This window comes from Opisthocomus hoazin, chromosome 4, assembly GCF_030867145.1.
Source record: "Opisthocomus hoazin isolate bOpiHoa1 chromosome 4, bOpiHoa1.hap1, whole genome shotgun sequence".
Taxonomy (NCBI): Eukaryota; Metazoa; Chordata; class Aves; order Opisthocomiformes; family Opisthocomidae; genus Opisthocomus; species Opisthocomus hoazin.
Window position 1 is genome coordinate 74,409,406 of NC_134417.1, and position 23,721 is coordinate 74,433,126.

General features: G+C 39.5%; 1 protein-coding gene across 6 annotated transcripts in view; it reads left to right on the forward strand.

Annotated features, from left to right (window-relative positions):
- The window catches only part of ARMC3 (armadillo repeat containing 3), a 62,288-nt gene extending 40,623 nt beyond the window's left edge, over nucleotides 1-21,665 (forward strand). For all 6 annotated transcript variants that reach the window (XM_075419522.1, XM_075419518.1, XM_075419523.1 and 3 more), the window contains 8 exons: nucleotides 3,411-3,660; nucleotides 4,855-4,991; nucleotides 8,394-8,562; nucleotides 9,443-9,543; nucleotides 10,634-10,726; nucleotides 15,956-16,153; nucleotides 18,679-18,841; nucleotides 21,359-21,665. In XM_075419522.1, the coding sequence (XP_075275637.1) occupies nucleotides 3,411-3,660; nucleotides 4,855-4,991; nucleotides 8,394-8,562; nucleotides 9,443-9,543; nucleotides 10,634-10,726; nucleotides 15,956-16,153; nucleotides 18,679-18,841; nucleotides 21,359-21,595 (1,348 nt within the window). In that variant the 3' untranslated portion in view covers nucleotides 21,596-21,665. The remainder of the gene's footprint in view (nucleotides 1-3,410; nucleotides 3,661-4,854; nucleotides 4,992-8,393; nucleotides 8,563-9,442; nucleotides 9,544-10,633; nucleotides 10,727-15,955; nucleotides 16,154-18,678; nucleotides 18,842-21,358) is intronic.
- Nucleotides 21,666-23,721: the final 2,056 nt, after the last annotated feature.

Below are 23,721 nucleotides of genomic sequence, written 5' to 3' on the forward strand. Positions count from 1 at the left end.
ATAAATCTGCTTATAATGTGATGGCTACATCATTCAGTTCCATGTATCATCCTGGAATCAGGCTGTTAGGGACTATATATTTATTAGGATTTTCTACGGGAGAATACATGTGTTATTGGGTGGTGTATAGGGATAGTAAGTCCTGAACTTACTGCAGAAGTATTGGATATGCTACACCTGTGAGATGCAGTGATGTATTTCATGAGCAGTTGATCTGTCCCATAAGTCCTGGAATTTCTGTGTATCCATTGTACAGGAAAACCTGTTTGATTTTGTGGTTTTTGTTTTGTTTTGTTTTTCCCCTGCACAAGGTATGTGTGTATATACTGTGTAATGCTGTAAATCTGATAGCTTATGGACATGCCTTACTGTGCATGGCTGTGAGCATGCATGGTGAGTCTCTCCTACACTTTGCCAGCAGGTCCATCATGTCATTGTTAACGTGCTATGAATGCGATGTTTTCTGGTGGTGTATAGCTGATCCTCACATGTGCAATCAACATGTCCAGGATTTCTTCACATACAGCAGCCTGGATAGAGCTGCACACTCTTGACGCTGGAAATCTGGATAAAATTTTCATGGGGAAGAGAAAACAATGCGAAACAGAGAACCTAGAAATACAGTGGCCTTACCTAAGTAAAAAACCCCAAACACCCCCAAAAAACACAAAAAACAGAAACTACCACCACCATCACCCCCGCCCCCCCCCCCTCCCCCGAACAAACAGACAACCAAACAAACCATTTTCAGCTCTTCTTTATCTGATCAAGCAGAGAAGGGGAGGGAGGATATCCAGATGAGGGGAAATACAGCTAATTGAAGATACTGAGGAGTGTCTGAAAATGTGTGATTCGCTGCTAAACAGAGACTGAAGTGCTTGCATTAAAGTTACTGGTGCTCCAGGAGGGTTAATTAGCCAACACCAAACTGGCCCTATACCTTTATGCTGCTCCCAAACTGATATCCAGTCCCTGGATTGCTGCCTTTTCCCTGTTTTTCCAAACTGGGGGCCACTGCCTGCCTGCCAGCCTTCCTTACACCCACGTTCCAGCGCTACCTGTGAGCTGTCATCACCTTATAGCGGAGGCAGAGATCAGACTAACAAATCCTGTTGGCCTCTGCTGATTCGTTCCAGGTATGCTCAAGAGTATGTGCATCCCCTTCTCTGAAAGTGTGGTTTGGAGGTACTAGCACTAAGGATCAGTTCACAGTAGGATCTACCTCATGTTGCCCATGTAATGGGATTATATAGCACAGGTTGGCATGTATTCTGCTTTCTGTCCTGTTTGCGCAAGAGCATGACCATCAGCATTCCTGAGGTTTTTTGTTTTTATCCATGCCTTGACAGTCTTTGATAGCAGAACTGTTCCATGTATATGTAATACTTCTAAGCTTGTATTTATTTTGTAACTGTGAAAGTTGCCAAAAGGTTAGTTAGATTTTTAATAAGATACTATTACAGTAAAAGTAAGATTTTCACATCCAGATTTCTCTTATTAATGTGTTGACAGAAATTTAGTAAAACTTAAAAAATGTACACTCTTCTGTTGCTGAAATGCTTTGATATGCTTGTATAGAAGTAGGACACTGTCATGTTTTTGATATAGACAAAATGTACTAAAAGGGGGTATAAAAAGCAGTTGCAATGAAAATTCAAATTACCATCTGCGCATTTCCATTACTAACAATATTGCCAACTTTTGTTTAACAAACAGATGAGCCCAATGTAAAATTACTAAGAGCAGATAGTAAATTGGACATATGCCTCAAATCATTTGATCAAATTCTATATACAAACTCAGAAGGAAGACAATTCAGTTTTTATAGTGTGCTGGTTTATAACGACATTGGAAAAAAAAACCACTGAAACATAAGATGATATAGACAAAGAAGTTCCTGTTGTTTAGTAGAAAGCAACGTTTTGGCAAGAAAGTCAACAAAAGTCTTAAGTTACTGAGTATCTTATGGCATTTGAAGGATGTAAACTGCATTTGTGTCAGTAGTCTCTTTTGCCTGTGGCAAAGAAACCAAAGACCACATAATGAAGTGATAACCCAGAAACCTCTGCCTTTTCACATTTGTTAGAGCATGGTAGTTTCCCCTCAGCCAGGCCAGGTTCTCTCTTCAGGGCCTGCATCAGTTGTAGTCAAGAGTTTACTATCATTATAAGCCATGTCACCAGCTGCTTTCAAATATATTCTTAATCCCAGATACTAAATATGAAGTTGACTTTTTTTTTTCTTTTAAAAGCCACTGAGTGCCAGAAGCACAATAGCAGTGTTAAGACAAAGTGCTCATAGGCCAGTTCCTTCTGCTGTGACTAAGATGTAGGCACACGTGACTATTAGTTTTGCAGCACATCAGGTTTCAGTCATTTGTAAATGTGTCCTCTAATGGTGCAGCTGCCTGCACCTTCTGCTGTCTCCTGCCCTGCCTGAAGTTACTATTTTCTTAGCAGTGCTTCTTCAACTGTTTTTTGTTGGCTGTTCTGTAACATAAATCAATGAAATTATCATTTTAAAAAAATCCCAAAATCTTCCCCAATTTTATTTGCAAACAGGTTGTTTTACAGGTCTGGGTCAGAACTTGGCCACCCCAGCATTTGTCCCAGCACTGCTGAGGGGCAGCACCCTTTAGCCACGGCTGCAACGATCATCTGGGAGCAGAGGGAGCATTTAAACTGGACCTGCTGCTGATAGACTAGTTGATGTGGATCCATAGTCATAGCCAGCCCTGAACTTTATGCTGATGTGTCTGTTGTACTCCTGCTGTCTAAATCAGGTTGTATAAAGCCAGTACAATAATTTCTACATTGCACTGAACTGCACCATGTACACCACTGTAAGAATGGCAGAAGCTTGCTGTACTATGCTTATTCCGCCAAAGTATCCAATTACAGAAATTTACAGAGACAGCACAAAACAGCAACGTGATATTCTGTGCACTATAATCCTCGTTAGAAATAATGCTAGAGTGATTATGGGAAGAGGTGATAAAACTCTGCAGAGGCATTTGCCTGGAACTAAAGATACAGAAATTCTGCATCTTTGAAAAGATGCAAGATTTCAATCGCTTGTTCAAAACCTCAGAAAGAATCAATGTCCTAAGAAGTTAAAGAATCCAGAAGTTTGTGACTTGGTTCGTCTGCTTAGGTTGTACCTCTTGAGCCTCACACTGTGATTCAAATATAGTTAAGGCATCAGAAAGAGAGGTGTCACAGTTCAATTTTTAAATTCAATTTCATACTATAATTTGGAATGTAAACATCAGTCTTGCAATTTATTGCAGGTAAGCAATATTTTATATTCTTGAAATGTAATACTAATTTAGGTGGTAAGTATAACACACTAAGAAGAAAAAATGGTCCTAAACTAACAAATATTTCTTTTTTTCTCCTTCATTTTGCTAGTGCTGTTTCTGAGGCTGAAGGAATTGAGCCATTAGTAAATACCTTGAGTGCTCAGAGAGATGGGGCCATTGCTAATGCTGCCACAGTGCTAACAAATCTGGCTGTGCAAGAGCCATTCCGCATAAATATCCAGAGCCGTGGTATTATGAGTGCACTTGCAGAACCGTTGCGCTCGACCAACAGCCAAGTGCAAAGCAAAGCAGCATTTGCTGTGGCTGTGTTTGGTTGTGACGCTGATGCAACAACTGAGGTAAAACTCTTCTTCAAGGCTGTGGTTATTTGTAACATTTCTAGGTCCTGAGGTTGGTGTTATACTTACCCAGGATCTTTGCATTTTGTATGTCTGTCGTAAAAGTCCTGGGGTTTCTAGATGGTAACTAATTCTTCACTTTCATCATAGGCTTGTTCTGCTGAATTTAGCTATGCTTGTCATGAGAACTTGGAAAGGGTTTTCTGTAATTTGTATTTCTACTGATGTGTTTGCTCACACCAAAGTAATGTTTTACGGGTTTCCAGTGGCTTCAGTGAGCTTTAACCAGGGCTATATCTTAATCCCCATGTTTATGAGCATTACATTAAGGTTTCTCGCTGCTGCAACTGTCGCCTGTATTTGAAGATAAGAAGTTCTGTCCTCTTTACTCTCCCTCAGTGTTGTTCTATTGCCCACTTTCAAGGCCTGAACAGCAATGTCTAATCCTGATTTATAAGATAGTGGATGTGCATGGAGTAAACGTAATTTAAATAAAACTAAAAATGTAATTAATCCCTTGATCAGTGGCATCCAGCAAGACAAACTTTTTGCTGTTTGTCAGTGGTCATATTATTTTCTTTTCATAAATAAGGATGATGCTGTGTGCATTCATAGATCATAAGCTGGGGATTTGTCATGGGTCAAGGCTGTTAATTAGGACATGAATAAGGGGCATACACAATTAATCTACCTCTTTCCTTAAAATGTCTTTCTCTTCAAAAATCCAAATGAACAGTATTTCCTCCAGCGTGTAGAGGAAAGATACTGTAGCACACAAGAGAATAGGATGTTAGTAAGATTGTCATACATACGATACAAATTCAAATATATTGTAATGTAAATTAGTTGCTAGGAGGCAACAGAACACAGAAAAACCTGTGTAACTCTCCATAACCGTGTTGGGTTGCGTAGCCTCTTCAGTTCCCTCACCACAATCTAATAACTGAAAAGCAAGCCAGAGCCAGAAGGGATAAGTGCCTTCAACCCCTCTGAAGCTCGCTTCAGCTCCAGCCTATGCAGAGTTCACAGAAGCAGAGAATCCCCATAAATGGTCTTTCTACCAGCCCAGCATAGCTTGCCTACAAGGCTTGAATGTTTTGGAAGGTGAATTTCACAGGCTGTTCTTTCTGGGACAGATGAAATACGTAAGTGGCAATGCCATCTTTTTCTTTTTTTTTTTTTTTTTTTTTATAGTTAAGAAATGCAGCTGGACTGGGACCACTCGTTAAATTGCTGCATTCTAAGAATGAAGGAGTCAGAAGAAATGCCTGTTTGGCTGTTACGGTCTGTGCAAGTGACGAACTAACCGCTGTTGAACTCTGCAGGCTAGGGTGAGTAGAAATAGTATCAAGGGGCAGAAGGAAGATTTTGATGAGAGAACTCTCATTAAGTTGATCTTTACATGTTTATATCAGAATAACAAAGTTAAGCTATGCTTTCTGGTAAGCAGAAACTAATTTTGCACCCCAGATGTTACAGATGAAATGGTATTGATTTTAAGTAACACAAGTCTTAAGAAAAAAATGCAAGCCTGAAGAAAGAACTGTGTGGAATTATAAAAAAATTTATTATTTCTGTAACTGAATTAGGCTTTATATTGAAGATGTGCTTATATCAGTCAAAGTTAGGGACTGTAGTGCCCCTTACGTGTGAAACTGAAATTAAGTTTTCAGGCTAAGTTCAATATACAGTAAATTGCACTTACTACACACAGGCTAAATTTGGATGACTGTTCAACTGCAGGTGTTCCAAGTGCCACATGAAAGAGACTTTATTGTATTCCTTCTAAGAAACTCCAAGGTCCATATATTAATATCTGAATTACAAAAGCTGTTTTAAGAGTTATGGCACAGGGCTTTTTCTACGGGGTGACCCTTTCAGCTATTGTTAAATTCAAATATATGTAATTGCCCTGCTCCCTCTGCTGAACACTTCTCTGATTACTGCACAGATACTGAAAATCCATCTATGAGGGGATTTTGCAGAGTGAGAGTCTCAGAAATTTAGGTCTGGAGGGGACCTCAAAGGTGATGTTACCCATATACCCACTGTAAGACTGAATCAGATACACTGACATATTTTTGCTTGTTAAGTGTAAATATCAATTGTGAGGGGGTTTCACACCTTTCTCAGGTAACCTGTTCCAGTGCTGAAGTATCCTTACAATTAGAAGGAGTTTCTGAGTTCTAAATATTCCTTACAGCAGATCAGTTCAACTACATGTTGTCCTACTTTCAGTGGGATTGAACAACCACCTTTTTATAGGAATTTGATTTTAACTTACTGAATTTTCTCATGTTCTGTGTCCCTCTCTCAGTTCCTTTTCATGACAAAGTAAAAATGTTAAACTTCTTTAAAAAAAAGATTCTATCATTTTGTCACACATCTCTGAATTTCTCTCATTTATTTATGCCATTTTGAAGTGCCATCTCCCAGCCTGGATGAAGTACTTCAGTTGAGGTCATACCACCATCAAATAAAGCTCAGTAATTATTTTCTATATCTTGCATATAGCACTGTTCTTATTTAATCCCTTCTTTGTGACTATTGGAATAGGACTCTAATTTATGTGTCTTTCCAGTTTGACAGCATATTATTGATAATAATACATTAAGCATGGTTTTTCAACCAGTCAGGCACTACTTCATGTTATTTTCATGTAGATCGTATTTCCCTGACTTGCTCATGAGTATTCAAGTAGGAATATGTGAAAAGACTTATTAAAGTCAAAACATAACTCAAAGTCAACTCATATCTCACATCTACTTCTTCTGCCTCTACACTAAGTCTGTTACCCTATCACACAAAGGATTAGATTGGCTCTACACGATTTATTCTTGACAAATACATAATGGCTATTTCTTACTGTCTTATCTCTTGTTGCTTGCAAGCTGATTGTTTAATAATTTGATATGGTGTTCACTGAAATTTGGCTGAATGATCTCTATTATTTCCTTGTTCTACCTTTTTCAATTCTAGATACTATCTTTGCCTTTCTCCACTCTCCTGGCACCTAGTCTGTTCTCCCTGAATTTTCAAATATAATTATAAATAGTTCAAAGGTTGCTTTTGCCAATTCATAGACTAGTATGAGGTAAGTCTTCTCAGGCACTGATAACTTTGTCTCTTCAAACTTATTCTAGACATGTTAAGCCTACTCTTTCCATCTCCTTGTTAATATTACTGCCAGGCATCTGCTTGCAACCTTTTTATGAAAACTGAAGCAAAAAAGGCATCAGACGCTTCAGTCTTTTCTATGCCATCTGTTATGAGTTTTATTCCCACACTGAGTAGTAGGCCTACATTTTCCTCTTGACTTGAAGCATATGAAACATTTATTTTTGTTTTCAGTCCCTGAATAGTTGTATCTCACTTTGCCTGTGGGTCTTTTGGGTTTTTCCCTTACTTTTTCTTCCCTGTTGGAAATGTTTCTGTTTCTGTATGAGTCCTTTTTTGGCTTTTGGGTCTTCACAGAATTTTTGGTGCAGTTATATTTGTCCCTTTTTGGTTTGTCTTTCCTCCACATGAGGATAATGTGCCATTGTGCCTGTAATGTCATCTGCTGTACTCGGGCTTTTCTTGCTCATTTTCCCCTTTAGAGTTCTTTGTTGCATTACTTGCTGGTTACATGACTTCGTTGCACTATGCTGCGTGACAAATAGCCTGTATTGCCATTCCACTTTTTTCTCCCATTACTCTCTTCTAAAATAAAAGGCTGTCATTTGCCTTGCCTGAAAAACTTGTTCTCTGGAATCCATCTGACATACCTTCAGAAGTCTACATTGTAAATGTCCACAGCTGAGGCTCCCTGTGTAGTTCACAGAGAGAAATGGGCAGTCTAAATGTGGAGTTCATTATATAGATAAAAAATTGATTCCTTAGGATGCGAAGAATGTCTGCATATGTGTATAGACACACACAGATATAAATTTGAATATAAACATACGAATATATCTCCCTCTTTTTTCCTGTTGTTTTAATTCCTAAATAGTTCCAAAATTGCACTATAGTATGTTCTGCTCAGTCAGCTTCCTTTTTATTCTTGGTGACCTTTTCCTAAGTTTCTCAGGTCAGAAGTAATCGGTATGTCTGTTCCAGCACCAAAACCAGCTTAAGGAATGAACTGCTGTCCTCCTGTGTCCCCACGTGATTACTTGTTTCTACCTCCATGCTGCAAAAATCCTGCATCTGGTGATGTTGACACAACTGATTGTGTTTCCATGCTCATCTGTGTTTTGCAAATCTTTGCCAACTATCCCTCCCCAAACACAGTAACAGTCCTAAACCAGAAGGATTCACACATTGGGTAATGGAATCTGCAAAGAGCATTGCAAGTTGGAGAGAGAGAGAGATTCCCCAAACCATATCATATGGTCATCTCTGAACATTATTGCTTTTACTCTGCTTTTACATCCTTCTTTTTCTCAAGTTCTCTGTGGTATCTAACATCCTTCTGCTAAAAGGTTGTGGCATCCTGTCAGCATTTCTTTATGTAACTCTGTAACTGCCTAAAGGAATTGCTTTTTGCTTTTAAGCATTGCAAGGCATTCTTCTCCCCTAGAGAAAGAATTCTGTGCAGCACAGCCAGCTCCTTGCTGGCCCAGGGACCAGCAGGCTAGCACTTGGAAATGAATCTGTCTTGGCCTGGGCAATGCTGAAAACTAACTCTGAATTGTATAATAACAATTAATTGGTATTTAATGATGAATTAGCCTTTGTATTGTGTTTAACAGTGCTTTAGACATCCTAGAAGAAATAAATTTATCAACAGGACACAAAAACAAAGTCAGTGAAGCTGCTCTGGAAAAGCTACTTGACAACAATCTTCCCCAAAAGTACAGCCAGATGGGATATTTATCATCAAGTAACATCATTACTGATGGATTCTATGATTGTGGTCAGGTAAGCTACTTTAAATAAATTACTCAGAAAGATTAAAATTTTCTTCTTGCTTTAGAAAAAGTAAGAGTACTATAGCAAAAGCCTGAATCTGGCTACGTGAAATACTTGGTTTTCTTGTTCTGAAGTTTCCCAGATTTTATACTAATTTCTTTTGATTATCTTTCTTCACAGATGAAATCTCATCATCTTCATGCAGTTGCGATCTTCTTCCCAATCCTATGCAAGCTGTGCAGCTCCTAGTTCCTTTCCAGATCCTTGCTCAGACCACAGTTCTTCTGGTCTCTTTCCCTGCAATATACTTAATGCTAACCTGACACTGAATGACCTGTGGACTTTCTGTTTGTTTAGTTTTACAGGAAGAAAGAGAGAGTTGATGTTTTCACCTTGGTCATGACCCTTTCTCTCATAAAGCACTGTTTGTATATAAAGAATGACTCTACTATGTATCACTTGTTAGTGCTGTATTCAGTTTAAATCTGAGAAGGACTTTCAAAATGCCCAAATAAATTAGAAATACCAGTCTTACTGAAAATCAGTGAAATACCTGCTCCTAAAGCACTTGGTTGCGTTTGAAAATTTTGTCCTATATAGTAAAGAGGCAGGACCATTTCCTAATTCTAGAACTGTTTGGAATGACATAGTAATGATAATTACAAGTGAAATTACTTATAAACAATCTTTTGTAAGAAAATTGATGAAGAAAATGCAAATGAAGAAGAAACAAATTTCATGTATTTTGAATGGCTTTGTAAGTTCTTATGTAAGTCTTCTGCTAAAGATTAGGAATTTTTAATTACTCTACAAGTATCTTTTAAATATTTTTTTCTCTTCATCTTTAACTGAACAGAATACCTTATCTTTTATTCTAATTTTCTTGTAGATAAAACCTGGAGTGAAATTGTTATCTTTGGAGGAACTGAGTATGCAAGAGCTTACTGACCGTCGGGCCATAATCTTCATTAATGCCAAACCACGAGAAGAGTGAGTCATGTTTGATCTACCAACATTTATTGCATTAGCTCGTCTTTTCCATCATTTCCACTGTATTCAGTACAAACTACATAGTGTATATATATATACACATATATGTATAATAAAGATCTCAGCATAGTGCTTCATGTCCTAGAAGGCAAGAGATACACATTTTATAAAATAAGAATTTGGAAAATAACATTTTTTCGCTCTATACAGAAAAGATTTAGTCAGTTGAGTTGTTTTTTTTTTAACTTAGCCATTAAGACTCATTCATTTAACACCCTTCCTGATGGTAGGATACCCAGTATTTTATTAGTTACAACAAAGCTTGTCATCTGCCATAGTAATTATGTCATCTAAGCTTAATGTCAACATGCGACAGTGAAACCTATGATTTGATGATCTTCTTGTACAGACAAATGCATGGAATTTTAAGCAAAACATCCCAAGAGGCAGGACAAAGGCAAGCATCAAGCTTTCAGGCTTGATAAAGAACTTGAGTCCATTTCTTCTCTGTTTAAGTTGAAGCCAGCCTAACAGATCTTCTTAGATTTGAATGCAGGAAGTTGGTATTGGGCTTGTTTAACTGGGAGTCATTTCCTGTAAACAGTCTCACAGATCAAAGAATGCTCTACCAATATTTTGCAAGTCCAAAACCTTCTTCTCTGTCAACACGTCACATATTTTGCTTACAGTATCATTAGCTTCCCTTTTAGGCTTCTATATGACACCATAAAGATGTCTGAGAATGTCTATGACAAATTAAACTTCCATGCTCTTTGTTGATCCCTAGAGTTGTCTTGAACTGTCAGGTTTTCTTTCTTTGGCTTTAGTACAGCTTCTTGCCTTTGCACCTTGGCAGCAGTCTTACTCCCCAGTTACTCTTGTGTCCGTCATTTGGTATTCCATACTTCATTTTTAATCCTGAGACAGTATTCGGTTTATTCATGGTTATGTTATTTCTTCCACTTACGTACTTCCTGTGAATATATTTACTGCCCTTTAAAATCAGAACACCATTTTCATAGCTTAACAAGCTTAACATGCAAATACTGTCTCTGCAAATAATACGCAAAAATATCTCATTCTGTTTCAGTGTCCTTGCAGTAGAGGAAAAGGCACAAGATTCATCTTCTGAACAGACTATCATGTCACCTATTTCAAGAAAAAGCAGTAGAGAAAAAGCAAGGTATGGGCTGAAGATTTACCTGTCAATGTTCTGTTATTGCTCTCTAACATTAGAAATAGAATTCTGGTTGAAAATAGTTATAGAAAGTTTCCTGACAGAGTACAAATGCTCAAATACAATGTTAAGTATGTTTGCAGAGTCTTTCTTTCACCTCCTAATTGCAGTAATCTTCTTTTGTCTATCTGAGTAATAATTTGTCGTCCCTACTCATGCTGTATTTGAACATCTCCCATTTATTTGGTTGTTTTTCTTTTCAATATCCCTAGGAGGCAGTGAAATGCTGTTGATTTACAGCTTGACAACCAAGACACAGGGAAATTAGGGTAGCAGTTCTTTCTCAGTTTAGAACCTAGACCCACGGAAAGTTCCTACACTGCCTACATGCATCCTTATTTCTAGACTAAATTTCTTCCAATTAAATTCCGTAGATGACTAAAAGCCAAGAAGGGTGTGCTCAGAACTGTCCCAGTTTTGATGACAACAAACCTAAAAATGCGTCGCTCTTGCAGGGCTTCCTCTGTTCCGTGCCATACACTAGGTAAACTCCTGCAGTCCTTCCTGTGGAACTGATCTGGTGGACATGTCTGCTCATACCAAATAGGTCAGAATCTCTAACTTTATTGTGGGAAATTAATTTCCTTCTTTTACAGCAAGAGGATCTGAGCCTGCCCCTCCCACGTGCAGACAGCTGATCACATGATATTTGGAGTTTAGCAGCCTCGTTGTAGCTGTTCACTAATCAAGAGGCATAATGAACAGAGCTTTCTACTTCAGCTGTTAGGACACTTCTCTGAGCGAGCTGAGACCAAAGTTCTAGTCCTTGTCTTGATGACTTTTAATATAAAATACTTAACCTTTAGTTTGTTCCTGTGGAAGAAAACTGTACCGTGGTCTCCCAACTGAACCAGTAACTCTTTATATAAAATAGCAGCACAATCACGACTGCAACAGTGCTTTTCAGAGAAGGCAGGTGTACATGCCTAATTCCAGGGTAGTGTTCAGGATTCCAAAACCAGTCCAAACAGAGCGTCCTTGCCATGAATGGGATGGTGTCTAGTCCATGATAGGAACGTGATGTAACCTACAACTCTCCTTGGCTTTTCTGTTAGCTAACTTAGTGAGCTGACCATTTATTATGCTGGTTTCTGTGGGTACCAGTCCTGGCTTCCTGATTTTCCTTATGTTATGGTATAGGGGGCCTTGGCCATGCCTCAGGGCTGTTATTTCTAGTCAGTGGTAGGCGTTGCAAAATGCTAAGCGCTGCAGTGTTTGAAAAAAAGGGAGAGATGGAGTGTATGTTGTAGGAACTGAGGTACTGTGTTTGCTATTTGTAGCTTGGAGCTCATCCATGAACTATGATATGCTACTGTCCGTACAGGCATTTCATTGATAGAGATAATGTTTGATTTCTTAGGCTGCTTACATATTTCTGTATATGTATGTATCTGTGTGTGCTTGAGAGGTGAAATCAAGAGAAAATTGGAACCTGCTTTGTGATCTCAGTAGTTCAGTGGTATCTCTAATGGAGGAAAAGCAGGAGTTATCTGGACAACGGTCTTCACTGAGCAAAAGCAGAACTAGAAAAAAAGGCTTAATATTTGAATTATGTGTGTATCAGTTTATTTAGAACTGACATGCAAATTGTTGACAGATTATAGCTACTGACTGTGAAGGGTTGAGGTTCTGACTTAAATCAGGACCCGAATTATGAGAGAAGTCTATCCAAAAGTTACTGACTTACAAGGCAGATTTGACTAGTTATTTGGACAGCAAGTACTTCTGGAATTCAGTGTATATCATTTTGTAGTAGATACCTGAAATGGATCATATGAGTCGCATTGGGGAAGGTTCCTGTTTCAGGATGCAGCAGAGTAGATACTCCATCCTGAGTGTCTTACCAGCCCTGCTCTAGCTTCTGCTCATTTACCAGGTCCTCCTGATGTCCAGCATGCTCTGGTCATGACCCACCATGCATATGCCAGTTTTACTCAAAGGGAGCAGGAAGCAAGGGGAGATGTGGTGCCCCAGTTACGTTTCATCCGCACCAGTAGGGGATTCCTTCATCTCAGAAGATGCTCTTGAGTCATAGACCATGTTGCATAGTCTCAAGCAGCTATGCAGAGCTTAGAGACCTGTTCTGACAAGATGATATGTTTATTACAGTATGAGATGAACATACCCTTGGATAGTTGCTTTTTAGTGTAATTTATGTCAGTTACATTGTAAATGACTGTAACCATAACACTTTTGGAAAGCAAAAAATTTTATTTAAGAAAAAACAAGTACCTGGCTCGGTTTCCCATAGTAAACTTGCAGGGATACAAAGACTTCTTTCTTCAAGTAGGAAATAATTGCTTTTAAATGTCATGATCAAGTTGTATGATTTATAACCTCATTGTCATTCATTTTGAATCCATAATTCATACGTCATTATTATTATTAATTTGTGAGATATATGGGAGTTACTTGAAGGTCAGTATCTGACAGCCAAGTCTCAAACATGGTTAGACTTTTTCCTACATATTTTTTTCCCTTGATCATATGTTTCTGTTCGTCATTATTGTGCAAAGTACTACTGAACACAGTTTGAAGCCATTGTTTTGAAAAAGTGATACTGCTTCATATAAACCATAGTTGAAAGCTAAGAGAAAGGGCAGTTGTAATTGTCTGCTGGAATTTTTTGAATTGGATGTAGAGGAAGTGCCTAGCTGATAGTTTGACATATATTTGCATAGACAGATAGCAACATTTTTGATCAAACAGTTGAATAGCTGATATACACATTGACTGGACTAAAAGATAATATTTAATGTAGACTGATAAATGTGCATTTAGTCCATGCTATGTTCTAGTACAACATTTAAGGAAACACTTTCCAGTGCTCATTTACTCCTTTTCTAAAGGCAGCCAAGGCATTAAGCTATGCAAAGAAGGAAAGAAAATAGGTGTCATGGCTGTCTTTTGGTGGTAGGATGTTGTATTGGGTGCCTTCTTCCTCACACTGACTCTCTGGTGACCCACTGGACTTTTGTACTGAAGTTGCAACAGGAATCAGAAACAGCTTGGAGTCTATTAACTGCCATGAGTTCTCCTTGGCAATGTTGTTCTGCATTTGCAGCAAGTATTGTCTCACGAGCAGTAAGACAGCTTTTGGAAAGGGGAGTGATATATTTTTTTTTCTGATGTCATATTTCCCATTGATAAATAAAACAGGGATAAAAAAGAGGATAGGTTGCAATGGTTACTGATTGTTTTATAGCACTGAGCTGTAAGACAGCAACTCCACAGTTCCTTATGAGATAAATATTAGACAGACATGGCAAACTGAAGAGTTGAGGAATAGGGTGGAGACAGGTGTGGAAGACAACCTTATATCAGCCGTTCCACCAAGGAACAGAACATGGTCACACCTCAGAGAAATAAGAAGCAGCAAAAAACCCAACAAACGCTTGTTCAAACCCATCCTTTTCAGATCTTTTCTTCCTGAAAACTGGAAAGAAGGAGAATAAGAGTGATTCAAGAGTCATTTGAGCAGATAGACGGAACAAATTCTCCTGCTGTAACACTGTAATTTAGCGGTGCGCTTTGCATAGGGAAAAGAAAGCACTGGGAGAATAGAAAGGAAGAGCAGGGAACAAAGAGAGAAAATGGTCAAGGAACAACAATTATACCATTTGTAAAAACCGTGATTTTGAAAACCTGCTAAGTCAGACACCAGAGGTGGGAATAATTCAGGTTTTTTTTAAACAGAGTATTCTTAACCATAATCATGAGTGTATAAATGGAGAAGTAGGTAGCTGTTTCATCTGGTATTGTAAGGTCACCTGGCTCTAGTTAAATAGAGTCACATTAGTTAAAGAAAACTGTTTGTCTGCTTTTTTCAAGTATAAGTGTAATTAATTACCAGAACAGTTTATTTCAGAGGGTGGTGAATTTTCTATAATTTGAAGATTAAATCTTAATTGGTTATCCTTCAAAAAAAAAGTGCTTTATGAAATCTATGAAAAGGGCTTTTTGTGAAGATGATAAATCTCAATAGGTAAAAGTTTGCAAAGTATTCTGAAGACAAATTGCTTGAATTAGACTACTGATAATGGTATATGCCCTTCTGCTTTGTCCAATGCCTTCCATCTTAAGACTGGGTTCATTGTAAAAAATTTAAGAATGATTTGAAAAGCAGGCAATAAGGATAGTGTGCCCTGGAGCCATGTACTCTGGTGGTCCTTTATTTCTTTTTTTTTTTCTTCCAAGAATGCCAGAATTATTATGGATTTTAAAAAACAACCAGAACTGTTAAACAAAAGAAAGAAATTTTGTCGTATTTCACATTACAATTATTCAGGACCTATACTGAAAAAAGACATAATGCTTACAAAACACAAGTTCCATGTTTTGCCACAAATGAAAAACCCTAAACTGTCTGATTGTATAGACCTTAATGATACCTCTGCTAAGATACTGATTTTATAGTTACTGCATAACTTGTGAAATGCAGAGTGTTTTAGCTAAGCAGAACAAGCATTTCATTTATACCTCTGCTAGGTGCTTATGATGCCTGTTCAGGATCACAGTCATTTTTCAGATTCTGAACATTAGTGAAAAATGTAGCGTGTACAATGAAAAAAGTCAGCAAAACAGATCTGTTACAAAATCTTCACCTGACAAACCATGTTGTAGTTTGTATAATGCTTGAAGTACATGGATTTGCAACTACAGAGACTACCACTTGGCATGTTCTGTCAAGATTTCAGCCGTGCTCTTGATACCATTTGTTCCTTTATTTGAAGTCTAGATCTCTGTCGAGTAAAAACTCATGGGAGTTCATGATTTTTGACGCATGACCATATGCAACCAAACTGGGACTGTCTAAAAATGTTTCCTATATACTCTCTAAAAACATGTTATTATTCTGTAGCTGATCGTAGGTAAGTGTCTTCTCCCCTAGATAATCCACATGTGGGAAAAAGTATATCAAAGCCACAGACAAATATCAAACGAGAATTTACAGGAGCTAATGTCATTTGATTCCTAACTATCTCCTGAGGGCATGTTCCACAAATATTCTCTATAGCTTTGTAGATTTTGGACTATTCATTATCAAGAGAAAGGATTTCCCCTACCTTTCCCCCACAATCAGTTTGTCTAAAATGTCCTGTTGGAGAACTACTGTATTAGAATTTGGACTTTGGAGATTACAGTATTCTAAGTGCATATTGTTTTCTATGTAAGAAAAGGGAAGGGGAAAAAAGAAGAGGAAAAAATGAAGGAAGTTACTCAGATTGTATCTAAAGTCCAGGATGAAATAAATCTAGAAAATTCACACTGGCTACCACCACCTGACTTCATTTTACTGGATTATATTAATGATGCTTCCAGAACAATTCTACCACTAACTACTACCCGGGAACAGGTTGTGGCTCTTGCACAGTGAGTACCAAATTGTATTTCCATAAATAATGCAAATAAGTCAAATTTGTAAAATAACATTTTTCTCGTCCAAGGACAACTTTTCCAAATTTGTTATTTTTCCCATCCTTAATTGGAATCCAAATCAGCTTTGGTCCAGAATTTTGACGTAACGTTAGATGTTAAGCTTCTTGTTTCTGATTTTGTTGTAATTAGTTTAATTAAAAAAAAAAATAAAATATTGCGTGCAACAAAAGGGTGCAAATTTTGAAAATCTTCATGTGGACAATTTCAGGTTTTTTTCAGATTTATGTATCTGTACTGATCCTTATGTATCTGTACTGATCCTTTCCAATGAATACATCAGCTGCATATAGCATCCGTATCATCAGGGAACAGGAGAGACCCAGATGCTGCAGAGCCTAAATGCACAGGCTAAAACCCTAGCCTAATACTGAGGCTGTTGCAGCTTACACGTATCGTGTGTTCTCTTACAGTCTCTCTTGCCTGGTTGGTTTGGAAACCCCTTGGGACAGAAAGTCTCTTGCATTTTTTTTCCTGTAGAGCCAAAAGCATGAGACATTTTTCTAGTATAGTTTTTGGGTGCTACTGTAATTAACATCCTGATGATTTCACAGTGCCAGAATCCTGCAATGGTGCGTGTACGTGGTGGTGTTTCAATGTGTGGTACATTAGTTACACTGACTCTTCAGTCTGGGCACCAATCACTGTTGTCTCCAAGCAGTGTATCTGCTTTCATCTTCTCCTTAGTTTAACCTTTACTGTCTTAGCAGTTTCCTGGCTGCCTCCTGAATCTGCAGAGTTTGGCATCAGATCCCACTGAGTCTCACAAAATTTGTTTTTTTTACCAACTCTCATTTTTAATGAAATGGTCTAATGTGATGTGAGGAATGACTTTTCTGTTGATTGCAGAATTTGACAGGACAGGTATTCATCCTTAACTATCCAGCTGTGTATAAATCATGCTGCCTTCTTCAAGGTGGAATCCATAAAATGCTCTTTCAAATCCACTCTTCAAGCACACCAATGAAATACTTGGAGACACACAATGCAGCGACAAAATTGCAGGAGATTTAAGTAGAATGTTTTCTGCGAGGATTTTTATGCGTGTGTTCCATTTTAAGCAGCTGCCTGAACAGTGTGTGTTGAATTGGAAGGGGAGGAGGAGGAGGCAGCCACAGCCACCCTCGCAATGGGGCAGCTTGATCAGGGTTCCTGCGGTGCTCACCGGGGAGGGAGCCAGGCTGGGTGAGGGAACACGCAGCAGTGCTGGCTCTCTCCTTTTAAACAAACGCGGCACATCTTTGTGCACACACAAGAGTGATGTGCGTGTAGGCTCAAGAAGCTTTGCTCTCTTCACTGAGGGCTGGCTGCAGGCACAAGCAGCACAAGTGACTGCCCAGAGCCCCTCGCTTCTTCAGGCTCATCCAGTAATTCCCGACTTCAAGATACCACGTCTAGCCTGCTCAGTGATAACTTCCCGTACCCATGCTGTTGCAACCAGTGCCTCCTCAGGCCCTAGGTTTTGAGAAATACGGCCTTCAAGGTGGCCTTGAATGTACTGTGAGGACAGAACCTGTGCACAGTTACTGCAGAGGAGGTGATGCAGATTTTAGCTCCCTGTCTGAAGCAGTGGCTTGCGATTCCCATGTCAGCTCTGCAACACCTTGACCAGAGCAAGAACCCTCAATAACATTTGGGCACGTGACTGAGGGAACTTTGAGAAATAAAGGTCCTTACATACAGGAGCCATGCACAGGGGAGGTGGCAGTGTGTGTATGAGGAGGTAGGGGCTTGGTCCTGTGCACAGTCACCCCAAAGACATGCACAGATTGTGAGTTCTGATCTTCTGTTTCTTTGACTGAGCCATTATTTTTAATGGATGAATACATGCCCCTCACCCCCCAAATACTGGCTTCAACAGAATCATAGCATCATTTAGGTTGAAAAAGACCTTTAAGATCACCAAGTCCAACTGTAAAACTAACACTGTATAAGAAAGCACGTGTAGAAGTTGAAATACCCTTTCTGATATAGTTGCTTTCCTATGTTGAGATCATTACATATGGCTTTATTTTTGTCATATTTATTCTCACACCTTTATTACTATTTGAAACAAATGGAAGGGCTAGGGATTGTGATACGTACCTCATGTAATCTGTTAGCCGTAAAGGTGAACACTAGCTTCTGAACTACTCCCTCAGTAATTACACTGTTATGGGTGACTTTCTCTGAGGACTTTGTGTCTATACTAGACCTCTCCAGAATCTCTGCTGACAGCTGTTGCACTTTGGTTTAGGTCTGTGACAAACATGAATGACATGAGTTATCGTTACCTGTATTTAACAGTGAGCATATTTAAAATACGAGTTAAAAAATAAAACAATTAAAGCAAACATAGCAAGAGTACTAAAGACTTCATATGTCATTCACTTACTGCTTGCATATATTTAATTCTGCTGTATTTTTGTTATAAATACAAAAGGAATTATAGATGTAATTGATCCTGGTATAAATTGGAACAGGTTTGTTGCAGATAAGATGGGTGGCCCGATTGGAAGAGACAAACTACATGACTTCAGCTGGGAACTTCACATAAGTGAAATAGAATTTGAACTGAAATGCAACGTTGTGCCTATCGGGAAAGTCAAAAAAGGGACATTCTGTCACAGGGCTTTGCTTTTCAAGGTACATTAACATTTATTTTAAAACATAACATCATTGATATTAAATGGATATTCTAAACTAAAGTATACTTGCATCAGTACAATATAATATTTATATTCATGCAAAATCTTTTGTAAACACTCAAGTCATTTTTCACTGGCAAAGTTGATTTCCCAGTGAATGAAAGCCAGCATCGCTTCTTCCTGTAAACATTCTTGTTGTCATTAAATTGTCTTAAGTGATATCAGCAGAACACTTGATAAATGGCAAAAAGCCAAAATATTTGGTTGGGAGTCAAAACATTTTACATTTTCTGTAAACTGTAAAATATTGAATTATGCAGCTTCCTCTTTTTTCCATGCTACAAATGTAAACTTGTTGGGACAATTTTTATTTGGTATCTATCCAGTATTCTATGACAGGATATAACAGCTTTTATGTTCTAGTTTCTTAGACTGGGAAGATTCATTTCTTCTGTCTTCATGAGAAGATATACTGGTGCAGCCTGCTTATCTGTCCCATTCCTTGGCTGTTGGGTAGCTGGACTTTTCTGCTTCTTAGATGGAAAGGAAAAGAGAAGCAAGGGCCTAGCACATAAAGTGGGAAGGACCTAGGAAACTAGACAGGAGAAAGACCACAATCCTAAATTTATGGTCTCCACGAGGAAAGAAAGTTTCTGACACATTTTATGGAGGTCTGAGGACATGAATTAATTGTGCTGAAGCAGCACTGATGTTCTCTTACCCTCCACTATCCTAAGAAACCTTTGTAGAGATGGATCGTCTCTCTTAAAGCCACAGCAGTCTAAGCAATGGATTTCCTTGTCCATTTGTAACAACTTAGAACTCTTTCAGGATTCCGTTCCTTCACAGCAGATGTATTCTGAGAAAGCACTTTTGTAGCTGGAAACCATTATAGGTCTGTCAGTGACAGCGCAGCACAGAGGAAAGGCAGGTGTTTCATCTAGCAGACACTTGCCTCACATTTCATTGCTTCCCACATTTGCAGGGCTGAAAAGCAAGGAGTGTGCTTTGGAGTGAAGCAGCTGTCCTAAGCTTACACTGATAAAAATGTTACATTTCTACACTTAATATTTCGTACTAGCTATATGTGTGCAACGTACCTACACCTTATTGCTTGTATAGACAGTTCTTCAAAATGTTATTCAGAAAGAAGTCTTCCAACTAGAAAAACACATTGCTGGGTACTGTGGGTTTTGCACTGCATTTGAGATCTGAAGGACTGGCTGATAAACAAATGTACCAGTGTCTGAAAAAGAGTTAAAATGAATATTTTTCATGTTGTGCATAGAATATAGTAGAAATAACATTTAAAAGCCTACACTCTCTAAGCAGAACCAACAATGGCAGAATGGCAGAACTCAGAGGGTTGTCGTCAGCAGCGCTAAGTCTAATTGGAGGTTGGTAACTAGTGGTGTCCCTCAGGGGTCAGTACTGGGCCCAGCCCTGTTTAACTTCTTCATCAACGACCTGGATGAAGAGTTAGAATGTACCCTCAGCAAGTTTGCTGATGACGCCAAACTGGGAGGTGTGGTGGATACACCGGAAGGCTGTGCTGCCATTCAGCGTGACCTGGATAGGCTGGAAAGTTGGGCAGAGAGGAACCTGATGAGGTTCAACAAGGGCAAATGCAGGGTCCTGCACCTGGGGAGGAATAACCCCATGCACCTGTACAGGCTTGGGGTGGACCTGCTGGAGAGCAGCTCTGCGGAGAGGGACCTGGGTGTCCTGGTGGACGACAGGTTGACCATGAGCCAGCAGTGTGCCCTGGCTGCCAAGAAGGCCAATGGCATTCTGGGATGCATCAAGAGGAGTGTGGCCAGCAGGTCGAGGGAGGTTCTCCTTCCCCTCTACACTGCCCTAGTGAGGCCTCATCTGGAGTACTGTGTCCAGTTCTGGGCTCCCCACTTCAAGAAAGATGAAGAGCTACTGGAGAGAGTCCAGCGGAGGGCTACAAGGGTGATGAGAGGACTGGAGCATCTCCCCTACGAGGAGAGGCTGAGGGAGCTGGGCTTGTTCAGCCTGAAGAAGAGAAGGCTGCGAGGGGACCTAATACATACTTACAAATATCTGAAGGGTGGGTGTCAGGAGGATGGGGCTAAGCTCTTTTCAGTGGTGCCCAGCAACAGGACAAGGGGCAATGGGCACAAACTGAAGCATAGAAAGTTCCATCTGAACATGAGGAAGAACTTCTTCCCTCTGAGGGTGACGGAGCACTGGAACAGGCTGCCCAGGGAGGTTGTGGAGTCTCCTTCTCTGGAGATATTCAAGACCCACCTGGACAAGGTCCTGTGCAGCCTCCTGTAGGTGACCCTGCTTCGGCAGGAGGGTTGGACTAGATGACCCACAGAGGTCCCTTCCAACCCTGAACATTCTGTGATTCTGTAATAAAGATTTGCAGTTTGGAACACTTTAGAGATTTACAAAGTCTGTTTCAAGAAACCTCTTGGCTATTGAGGTATTTGTATGCACAAGGTACATGTATTAACCATGCTTAACCTTTTTCTTTCCTTTTTAGGTGATAGCAGACAGAATTGGCATTGGCTGTAGTTTAGTTCGTGGCGAGTATAACAGAGCTTGGAACGAAGTTAAATTGGTTGATGACTCTCCTCAAGGAATAGCTGGGCTTCTACTTCCTCCTCAAGAGTTTATTGTAGACCTAATGTTTGAGCCAGGCCTTTTGATAAAACAGGGAAGTGCAAAGGCAGATCAGTACAAACATGTCTACTTTGGCAAGATTTGTCAAGATGGTTAACTATTTTAAATATGTTTGCAGTGCTAATATTTGTGAAGCGTAAGTGTTTTCAGGTCCACCTATCCAAAAGAAGCATATCTGGTATGTTGTCCAAAATGTTTAATTAAAAATATTTTAGATATCCAACTTCAATGCTTAGATATTTTGTGATTTTTTTGGTACTATTTTAAGACTAAAGTGTAAAACCACAGATTAAAATCTGGTAGACCAAGAATATTTGGTATGCGTTAACACTGTAATGTTTATTAAATAGTTTTATTTAAATAATTAGTTATTTCAAAAATACATACTATTTTTTTCTTACGTTCCTTCGCCTCCCGTGCGTATTTATAGGAATTGTATGTCCATGAAGCAAGAAAATATGACATCTGATGAAATAACAAGTCACCTAAAGACAACTGGACAATTTCTTGTGTGAAATAACACGAGAACTTAGAAGTAAGATAACAGTATACTTTCAGCCTCTGTAGAAAACATCCCATTTATATTTCTTTGAACTTGGTGGAGTTAATAATTATGGACAACAACATACTCTGGGTGAGCATAGATACTGTTTGTCCTGGCACAGAGAAGACATATGATTGATAAATTATTTCTTGAAATCACCCTTTAAATTCTTCATTTTTCACTTGAAGATAAAATAGACCCTGAGAAGGGAGCAATTTTGGACAGGGAATTGGTATTGCTTGCAGCCTTTGGTACTGCCGAAGTGTGGTGTTGCATCTAAGAGAGGTAAAACACTGGCTAGAACATTCTACGATAAACGCTTTCAGGTGAAGCTGTCGGGAATATCTGAAGCAGAGTGTTTCAGGGAGCATCACTATCAAGTGAGTTTGCTTTACTGTAGAAAACTGAGAAAAAGTCCTGTATAGAAGTTAGGCCAATGCAAACAACATTGTGCAAAACGGAGTTTCAGAAGACCAGAATGCCAGCAAGACATTTACTTCCTGCCCACCAAAATGCGATAGAGAAATTCAGCATCTGTGTTCTTTTTAGATTTTGAATGTTTGTATAAGCACAGTCACTTCTACAGTCTGCTTTGGTTTGAGGAGGTTTAAATCTTTTATATTCATTACTGCTTAGGAATGTGATCCCACCACTCCCCTGCCCTGCTCCTCTGACACGCATGATTTTCTGGTAGCCCTTTGGGGAACATTTTAACTTTCTGTTGTAAATTTGCTTACATGGCCTTATGTTCCTTTTTTTAGCTTATGTTCAGCAGTACTCTAGACATCAGAATGAAGAACAATTCTGGAAACAAAATACACAATATACTAGCAGAACTGAGTGGAAGGTGAGGATGTGTTTCTTATTGCTATGTAGCAGGTAGGGGACTGATGAAAAGCGTGCAGGGATGCGACGAGGAAGGCCAAAGCCCACCTGGAATTGAAACTGGCAAGGGATGTCAAAAACAACAAGAAGGGCTTCTTCAACTACATCAGCAGCAAAAGGAAGGCTAGGGACAATGTGGGGCCGCTGCTGAATGAAGCAGGTGTCCTGGTGACGGAGGATGCAGAGAAGGCAGAGCTACTGAATGCCTTCTTTTCTTCAGTCTTCAGTGCTAAGACTGGCCCTCAGGAATCCCAGGCCCCAGAGGTAAGAGAAGAAGCCTACAGAGAAGATGACTTTCTCTTGGTCAAGGAGGACTGTGTGAGGGATCTGGACGTCCACAAATCCATGGGCCCCGATGGAATGCACCCACGAGTGCTGAGGGAGCTGGCGGATGTCATTGCTGAGCCACTCTCCATCATCTTTTGAGAGGTCCTGGAGGACAGGAGAGGTGCCCGAGGACTGGGAAAGGCCAATATCACTCCAATCTTCAAAAAGGGCGAGAAGGAGGACCCAGGGAACTACAGGCCGGTCAGCCTCACCTCCATCCCGGGAAAGGTGATGGAGCAGCTTATCCTGGAGGCCATCATGAAGCAAGTGGAAGAAAAGAAGGTTATCGGGAGCGGTCAGCATGGATTCACCAAGGGGAAATCATGCCTGACCAATCTGATAGCTTTCTACAATGCCATGACTGGCTGGGTATACGAAGGGAGAGCCGTGGGTGTTGTCTACCTTGACTTCAGCAAGGCTTTCGACACAGTCTCCCATAATATCTTCCTAGGGAAGCTGAGGAAGTA